This window comes from Pyrus communis, chromosome 8 (genome assembly GCF_963583255.1).
Source record: "Pyrus communis chromosome 8, drPyrComm1.1, whole genome shotgun sequence".
Taxonomy (NCBI): domain Eukaryota; kingdom Viridiplantae; phylum Streptophyta; class Magnoliopsida; order Rosales; family Rosaceae; genus Pyrus; species Pyrus communis.
In genome coordinates this window covers 13,169,695-13,179,432 of record NC_084810.1, presented here as the reverse complement: position 1 = coordinate 13,179,432, position 9,738 = coordinate 13,169,695, and the positions used below count along the sequence as shown (strand labels likewise).

Below are 9,738 nucleotides of genomic sequence, written 5' to 3'. Positions count from 1 at the left end.
AACGCTACAACCCTGTGAGACTCGAGCCATTACCTTCTTTGGAGAGTTATTTTCTGTGATTCTTTGTTTTCTAAAGTTGTTGCATGATCTCATTATTCCTTGCTTGGTTGCTACTTAGAATGCAATTGTATCATGATAGAACTAAATGCTAGAACTTATATCCATTTCATTCAAAGCATGACATTGAATTGCATAACATATATCAAGATAAAGTTGTGTAGTTGCCACCATAGCCAAATAGCCTTACTTCCCATATTTCGTATTTGTTGTAAGTTTTAACCCCTTTTGAGCCTTGTTTAGCCTATGTTCTTTGTTAACCCATGTTATCCTTACCTAGCCTAGAATAGGACCATCCATGTCTTTGTTCTTAAAGCATAGTAAGCATGACGGAAAATGAATTCCTTTTTTATTAATATGTTGCAGAAAATAAGTGTGGGGGAAGGATTATTGATGAGAGTTGTTGTGCCATAGGCACGGCTAAAAAAAAAAAAAAAAAAGAAGAAAAAAAATTTGAAAAAAAAAAATGAAAAAGAAAAGAAAAATAAGAGTTGTTTGAATTTCCCCTATTAGTCTAAAAGTTGTTTTCCGCGCTCTAAAGGGAATTCTAAGTGCCTAATTCAATACTTTGCTCACTATTGCTTTAAGAATGTTTGTTTATCCTTCACCTTTCTTTGTTAACCAATACCCTAGCCCCGTTACACCCCTTTGACTTCTATCTTGATCGTTATGTGTTCAATAATGTGGAGTTTGGATTTGATATGAGCTTATGGAATCACTGGTTCTCATTCTAAGTAGTAGGCATTCCATTCATGAGATCATATTCATGTCATTATCGTAAATCCAGAAAATGCTTTCTTTGTTATAACATATGTGAGATACTAGTCTTTCATGTTTACATCAATCTCTCACATATAACTAGTGTAGGGTGTGTAGTCAGAAAATCTGTGTGAAAATAGAGTGCATTCTAGTAAGGAATTGAGTAAATTCTCTAAAGCATGTTACTACATTTGAAATGTGTTTTAATTGCTTAATTGTGAACTAGTATGTGGTGACTATGATTAAGAATGTACTTAAGTGTAAAGATGGCTAAAATCTGTGAGAATAATGATTTTTAACTTGTCATGTGCATTGGAAATCCCTAAGACGGTTGTTGGAAGGTTTAGGTTGTGTTTTACTTGTTTAGTGTCGTTTTGTTTATTTGTTATTATTTTGTTTTGCTCGAGGACTAGCAAAAGCTAAGTGTGGGGGAATTTGATAGGAGCATATTTAGGCGACTTACTTAGCTTGTTTTCGTGCATCTATGTTGTTAATTCATAGTTGTTTTAGTAGTTTAAGCCATTTTCGTGTGTTTTTAGGTTCATATGGCTAAGGAAGCAAAAAGATGCATTTTGGAGCATTTTGGAGCAAAATTGGGCTTGGAATGGATAGCATATGCTTGGAGCCAAAGTGTTGGACGAATTTGAAAGCCTTGTATGCACTTTGGACATAAAACAAAGGGCCTAGCCCAATCAAACAATCCTTTGAGCCATGCAAAACCTCTAGCCCAATCAACAACCCTTAGCCACATGCATTCACACACACATGCACTTACTCTTTCATCATTGCACCACCATTCACACACACATGCACTTACTCTTTCATCATTGCACCACCATTCACACACACATGCACTTACTCTTTCATCATTGCACCACCAATTCAACACATGCATTTCCACCTTCCTACTTCATCATTTCAACCACATATTCACCCACATGCACTCTAATCATTCAACACATGCATTCACACACCAACAACCTAGCTCTTTTTCCATCATTATTTCATCCACATGCACTCTCAATCATAACAACCACATTCACTCTTAAACAATCACCCACTTATTCTCCTATTCCCCCTATAAAAACCCATGCATTCATACACAAAAAAACACATCTCATTTTCATACACAAGACACCACAAACACATCCAATCTTCCCTTTGCCGCAAGCTCCCATTCCATTTCTACACAATCTCCTCTCGGCTTCATTCCATTCCATACACTCTCCCATCCGCAGAAACTGTCCATACACTCTCCTATTCGCAGAAACCATTCAACCTTAGCCGCTCCACCTTCATTTACAACACACTTGGAGCACCAACACCGAAGGCAACTCTTAAGGGATTTCGACATCAGTTTTGCTTCAAGGGTTCTTTCTTCTTAATCCTATGTTCACTCATGTTATATATTTTTATGTCAAACCTTTTGTAAACATGAAGTGTAACTAATCTCTCTCTAGGGATTCGATGTAGCCTTGCAAGATTGCCATGTAGTTAATTCAGAATTCTCATTTAATCTATCTATTTCTTGTTTCATTCTCCGATTTAATTGTGACTTAGTGTGTTGATTTTAATGCTTGATCATCATTTGAATTAACCACAGGTTGTTTAGCCAAGATTAAAGCACACATCATGCATAATCTTGGTGGATATGTGAATGAATGAAGGGAATGTTTTGCAAACATCCTGCCGAGTGTTCCCTTTGGTTTTGTGAAAGTTTCTTGTGCACTACATATTCTTGATTAGGAACCAAAGTTGCACATCACAATTAGGCTCATGATTAGAGACATTTGATCAAATCCACACATCATATGGTTGATCATATCTAAGTGAAACAAACTCAAGAAATAGGTAGATGGATGAGTATAATCTGATTCAACAAGCATGGCCTTGGGTTAGCAATGGTAAAATCGAATCCCTAACTTCATCTCCATTGGTACTATCTCATTTTATTAGCTGTTGATTCATTCATTTTGTGTTTACTTCATTTCTTTATGCTTTCAAGGTACAACAACAAATCTGCCTACATTGATTAGTTTTATTTCTCTAGTAAAGAGTTCTTGCAAAACAAGTGATTATATAGGTCCAATTAGTCCCTGTGGATTCGACACCCTTACTTGTGCCATTATACTAAACATATTCTAGCATGAAGAAGGAAAATTATCAATCACTTATGTAAGTATTATTCTGTCATTTCTTTATTTTCTTCCCTCTTTTTCTTGGTAGTGACGATCATCTTGTCATGTAGGTCGTGACTGAGTACGATGACAGATTACGAGAGGTCGAGCGGTACAAGGCAAAGTTTAAAGAGAATAACCAGCTTGTGAATGATGCTAGAAAAACGAGCAAAGCTTTGGCTGAGGCCATCCGCCTCAAAGATCAACACTTTGAGAGTTTGAAGAGGCGAAATGGTGAGAACGTGAGGCTCAAGAAACAACTTGAGGGGACTAAGAAACAGTTGGAGACTATTATCCTCGAAGTTTCCAAGGTGAAAGGGAAGTTGGATAGTGCCTTGGTTGAAGTTTCTGAGCTAAAGAGGAGTATCCCAACTGAGAGGGACGCTGTCGTGCAGGAGTTCTTAGGTTCCGAGGCCTTTCAAGATGCTTTTAAACCTCACTGCATCCGGGTGGCTAATTTTGAGAAAAGGAAATGGATAGCCGTCCTTGAGCGTTACGATAAAGGAAGCATTATCCAAAAGTACCGTGATGAGATGGATGAGTACCAACAAAGAGGTGAAGCCTTCGTCCTCGCAGTGGATCCTAGTAGTGAGGATGACTCTGATAATGAGGCTAGTGTCGGTGAGCAGTCTCAGGAGAGTGAGGATGGTTCTGGAGATACCGAGGATGGTGGCGATGGCGATGCGGTTGAAACGTAGAGTGATATTGTCAAGGGTTCGGCCTCAGATGAGGATGACTCATAGTGCCTTTTTTTTTTTTTACATGTATTTTGAGTGTACTAGTTTGTTGTTTGTGTGGCATGTGCTATGTACTCTGGATGTACTAGTTTATTGTTTGTCTGGCATGTGCCATGTTATAAGGCTGAGGGTTTTTTGTTTGTGTATGTTTGCATCCTTGTACTGTGCGCTTTGATGTTATTTGCCAAGTATTTGTACTATCATTGATGAATGTTTGGTTATGTTTGAATAGATCCCTTGTTTGGATATAAGTCATGTTGACATATATATAGACTTCATTTCATGTTGTAAGCATTTGTGTTGAAGCTTCAAACCTGAGCGTTTCAATGGTAGGGATGTAAGGGAGTTAAGAACAAGTTGCCTAAATCATCTCTTTATTGAATTGATGCCAAATGGCCTTCATTACATAGGATGCCGAATGGCCTTAGCTTAACGCTTGTACAGTGTGAGTCTACTTGTAATAATACTTCAAGTGATCAGCGTTCCATGGATGGCCAAGAGTCTTGCCATTGGAGCTCCTCAGCTTGTAGGAACCAGGGCGACTGATGCTAATAACTTCAAATGGTCCATCCCAATTTGGGCTAAGCGTGCCTTCACTCGGGACTCTGTTGCAGAGTAGTCTTTTCTTCAATACCCAGTCCCCTACTTTGAAAAAGCGATGTTTGACTCTTGAGTTATAATAGTTGGAGATGCGCTGCTTGTAGGCGACATTCTTCAAGTGAGCCTGGTTTCTGTGTTCCTTGACTAGATCCAAGTTGAGGGTGAGTTGTTTGTCATTTTCACTTTACATGTAGTTTTGGACTCGAAACGTTGCTTGCTCAAGCTCAACTGGGACAACAGCCTGTGTACCAAAGGCAAGTGAGAATGGAGTTTCTCCTATTGAAGTCTGATATGAAGTGCGGTATGACCAAAGAACTTGAGGTACAAATTCTGGCCAACAACCTTTAGCCTTGTCCAAGCTGGTTTTCAAAGTGCCCTTGATTATTTTGTTGATGGCCTCAACTTGTCCGTTAGACTGTGGATGAGTTGGGGAGGCAAAACATAAGTTGATGTTGAACTTAGAACAGAACATCATGAACTTCTTGTTGTCGAACTGTCGCCCATTGTCCGGGATTATCGCATTAGGAATGCCAAATCTGCAAAGGATGTTCTTCCATACGAAGTCTTCTATTTTTGCCTCAGTAATGGTTGCCAAGGGTTCTACTTCGGCCCACTATGTGAAGTAGTCAATTGCAACGATTGCATAGCGGACCTTGCCCTTTCCTGCAGGCATTGGGCCGATCAAATCAAGTCCCCATTGGGCGAAGGGCCAAGGGCTGATCATAAGAGTAAGAGGCTCGGGAGGGAAGTGATGAATAGTTGCGTAGCGTTGACACTTATCACATGAGCGGGATATTCTGATGGCATCTTGGAGGAGTGTTGGCCAGTAATATCCTTGGCGAAAAGCCTTGTGTGCTATGGATCGAGATCCAGCATGATCTCCACAGACTCCTTCATGTATTTCTCGAAGGAAAATTTCCGCTTCCGCAAGTGTGAGGCACCGTAAGTATGGTAGGTTGAAACCTCGCTTGTAGAGTTGGTCATTAATGATCAGGTAGCGGGTAGACTTGTATCGAATCTGTTTAGCTTGGACTTTATCATTTGGGAGAGTGCCATGAACAAGGAATTTGTAAATTGGGGTGATCCAGCTATCCCCCTGTTGCAAGTTGCATACTTCTGTGACCATGGTGTTTGGTGTTGCCAACAATTCGACATGAATTTTTCTCCCAATCTTGTCTTCCACTGCTGAGGCGAGGCGAGCCAAAGCGTCTGCATGACTGTTTGCCGCTCGAGGGACTTGGGTGATCTGGTAGTGGAAGTGCTGGAGCAAAAGCTGCGTTTGCGCAAGATACGCTGCCATGGAGTTATCCTTAGCATCAAAGTTGTTTGTGACCTGGTTAACCACCAATTGGGAGTCACTGAAGATATTAATTTGTTTAACTCCAAGGTGTTTAGCCAAACATAAGCGTGCTAAAAGGGCCTCATACTCGGCTTCATTGTTTGACGCCTTGAATTTGAAGCGGAGAGCATAGTCCATTGCCACTTTGTCGGGGGTAGTCAGGACTAGTCCTGCTCCACAACCCTGTTAGTTGGATGAGCCATCAATATAGAGTCCATACTGGGAGTGTTGGTTCTACCTTCCGAGTTTCTAAGGGTGATGAAGCCGCTGCCTCAGGTATAGGAGAAATGTCAATGGGATAAGTGAATTCGGCAATGAAATCTGCAACTGCTTGGCCATTTTCAGCTAGCTTTGGGTGGTAGGAGATGTCAAACTCTCCCAGTGCTATGGCCCATTTGATCATTCGCCCCGAAGTGTCAGGACTCTAAAGTATTGGTCGAACGAGGTGATTGGTAAGCATGATAATTGAGTGTGCTTGGAAGTAGGGGCGAAGTTTCCGAGCAGACATGACTAATGCTAGAGCTAATTTTTCAATGTTGGAGTATCGTGTCTCCGCATCTTGTAGAGCTTTGCTAGCGTAGTAGACAGGTCGTTCGATACTACCATCCCTACGAATGAGGACTGAACTAACTGCTGAAGTTGAGACAGATAGATAGACAATTAGGGTGTCGCCAACTTCAGGTTTGGAAAGCAGAGGGGCTTTACTCATGTACTCCTTGAGGTTCTTAAATGCTTCGGCACATTCATCGATCCACGTAATGTACTTCTTATTTCCCTTAAGTGCTTTGAAAAAAGGAGCGCATTTGTCTGTGGCCTTATAGATGAACCTGGTCAAGGCTGCCACCTTGCCAGTAAGGCTCTGGATGTCTTTCGAGGTTACTGGTTCTTTCATGTCCATGATTGCTTTGATCTTCTCGGAGTTAGCTTCAATGCCTCGTTGGCTAATCATGAAGCCCAAGAATTTTCTAGAGCCCACACCGAAAGCGCATTTGTTGGGGTTCAACCTCATTCAATACTTTTTCAGGATGGAGAAGGTTTCAGACAAGTTGGCAATGTGTTGGTCAGCATGTTTGCTTTTGACTAACATATCATCAACATAAACTTCCATGCTTTTTCCAATCTGTTCAGCGAACATTGAATTGACTAATCTTTGATAAGTCGCCCCTGCATTCTTTAGGCCGAATGGCATGACTTTATAGCAATATAATCCTCTATCAGTAGTGAAGGCCGTGTGTTCTTGGTCCGAAGGGTTCATGAGGATTTGATTGTACCCTGAGTAAGCATCCATGAAGCTTAAGAGTTCACACCCTGCTGTAGAGTCTACAAGTTTATCCATGAGAGGAAGGGGAAAGCTATCATTCGGGCATCCTTTGTTTAAGTCGGTGTAGTCGACACACATTCTCCACAAGATCTTTTGAAGCAAGAGACTTTCCTTGGTCGGATTTTTCTTAACAAGGACCACATTTGCTACCCACGTTGGATAATTGACTTCACGGATGAAGCATATGCTTTTAAGTTTTTCAACTTCTTCCTTCATTGCTTCATATCGTTCAGCATCATAAGATCTTCGCTTCTGTCTCACCGGCTTGGTCTTGGGATCAATACTCAATCGATGACAGATGATATCGGGAGAGATGCCTGGCATGTCCTCGTATGACCAGGCGAAGACTTGAGTGTTCTCTTGCAAAAAAGAGATTAATGCCAACCGAATGGATGGTGACAAAGTGGTGCCAATCTTCACTATGCGATCTGGATAATCTTTTGAGACAGAGACCTTCTCCAACTCTTCAGCAGGTTGTGCTTGCTGGATGAAAGAGTCATCTCGAGGATCGTCGGGTTGATTGTTACCACCGTGAATATTCAAGTTGGCTTTCTCCGAGCTGGTCTTGATGACTTGGTCATGTATAAAAAGTGTTTCTTTGGGTACATGCAAGTGTTGTTGCTTGACTGAAGTGTTGTAACATGATCGTGCATTAAGTTGATCTCCTCTGATGTAACCATTGCCATAGGGGGTTGGAAATTTCATCAACAACATATGCGTGGATACCATGGCCTTGAGATCATTAATGCCTGTGCGCCCAAAGATGACATTGTATGCCGTTGGGCAGTCGACCACTAAGAAGTTAGTGGTGATGGTGGCTGTGTATGGGCCTGTACCGATGGTGAATGTACGCTCCCTAAAGGTTGCACGACATCACCAGAGAAGCTTATCAGAGGAGAAACCGACTGATCGAGCAAGTGTTCAGCTACATTAAGTGTTTTGAAAGCTTCAGCAAACATGATATTGACTGACGCCCCCGTGTCTACCAGGATTCGTCGTACATCAAAGTTGGCTATGTGAGCCTTCACAATCAGTGGGTCGTTGTGAGGATAGATGATACCTCTTTCTTCTTCAGGGTAGAAACATATTGGATCCCAGTTAGGCTCTTGATACTTACCTCCCCTGATGTTTTCCACGTGAAACACTTGGTGGCCAGGCTTCCACGTTCGTTCATTGTTTTTCATGTCCCTGTTGGAAGATTCAGATATGGGTGTGCCACCGCTTATGGAATATATCACATTCACTTGGCGTTGGTTGTGGTTATCCCTTGGAGGGTGAAGGAGGAACTGGTCAATTTTTCCTTCACGTGCCAAAGCTTCAATATGATCACGGAGAGTGATACATTTCTCGCCGTCATGGCCATTATACTCGTGGTAACCACAAAACATGCCTGTGTTCTTCGTGGACTTGAAGTCTGGCTCCCTCGGCCTTGACTTTGGTATCAAGTGAGCTATACTGGGGTAAATGGTCGTGCATGTGGCGTTCAAAGGTGTGTATGTCTCATACCTCGGGGTAGGACCATTCTTTACACGTGTTTGGCCCACTGCATTGACAGCCTGGGGGCGGGTATTATCGTGGTGATACCTTTGGTTATCGCGATAGTGCCCCTTACTCTTTTTATTAAAGTGAGACTGGTGAGGATGGAAGTCTTTCCTCTTGCGCTGAGAATGATACGCCTGTTGACTTGGCAAGGTATTAGGTAGGGCAGGGGGAAGCGCCGCTGCTGTTTGGAAGGTTGAGGTCTTCTCATTCGGTTGGATTTGGCTTCCACTCCCCATTTGCTGATAAGGGGTGGCCGTAGGGGGTTTCCCTTAATATGTCCTTGCCTCGGCAGAGGCATGGTTATAAGCCTGTGCCATTACCTCAGAGTAAGTCTTCCAAGTGTTAGCATTGATCATGTACTTGAAGAAACAGTCGCGTAGGCCTGCCGTGAAGGCTTTAAGGGCGGTCTTATCATCTGCCTCAGCGCAGCGAGAATACTCATGGCTGAAGCGGCCGACATACTTTCGTAGTGACTTATCCGGCTTCTGGCGAATAGTGTACAAGTCATCTGCGGAATGCAAACGATCTGTCTGGAAGATGTGTTGAGAGACAAATAATTTCCTTAGTTCCTCAACTGAGTCTACTGTCTCAGGTGGAAGACGACAATACCAATTCAGAGCTCCTCTAGAAAGGGTAGAGGGGAAGAGAAAACATCGTTCTTCGTCAGTGTACATCCGGTATGCCATGGTGGACTCAAAGAGGTTAAGGTGTTCAATTGGGTTCTCCCTTCCAATGTAGAGTTGTAAGCCAAGCTTCTGCTTTGTCTTTGCTTGGAGGGGGTGTCGAGGATCCTCCTTGTAAGAGGGCCAGGCCTAGGTTGGTTCCAGTCAGGTATTTCGTCCTGACGTTCGACCTTCAACTTGTTTACTTCCTCAAGGAGTTGTAGGACAAGGGGGTCTTGAGTGGAGTTAGGTACTGCTGGATCCTTCTTCCGTAAGTCTTCATCTCCTCTTGGAAGTAGGAAAGCTTAGTCAAGGGCATGAGATTTTTCTTTGGACTCACCGTACTGACTTCCAGGGTGAGCCTGTCGAAACGCCCCCGAGTCCCCCGTACCTTTATATTCCTCTAGGACATGTCGCTCATTCCCTAGATTGGCAATTGGCTTGGGGCATGGAAGAGGACCGAACTTTTCAGAAACCCTTGGATCATTGACCTTCGAGCTTATGTGGATGGGGTTCTCTCGACGTTGCCTCATGAAGTCCCGAC

At 42.6% G+C, this 9,738-nt stretch overlaps 2 protein-coding genes across 2 annotated transcripts; both read right to left on the bottom strand.

Moving 5' to 3' along the window:
• Positions 1-4,943: 4,943 nt before the first annotated feature.
• LOC137742979 (uncharacterized) lies at positions 4,944-6,072 on the bottom strand. The gene is made up of 2 exons (XM_068482904.1): positions 5,908-6,072; positions 4,944-5,852 (listed from the first exon to the last, which is right to left on the bottom strand). Exons 1-2 carry the CDS (start codon positions 6,070-6,072, stop codon positions 4,944-4,946), a joined length of 1,074 nt encoding a protein of 357 aa, XP_068339005.1.
• A 1,712-nt stretch (positions 6,073-7,784) lies between these two features.
• On the bottom strand, positions 7,785-8,768 carry LOC137742978 (uncharacterized). The gene has a single exon (XM_068482903.1). It carries the CDS (start codon positions 8,766-8,768, stop codon positions 7,785-7,787), a length of 984 nt encoding a protein of 327 aa, XP_068339004.1.
• Between the last annotated feature and the right edge of the window lie 970 nt (positions 8,769-9,738).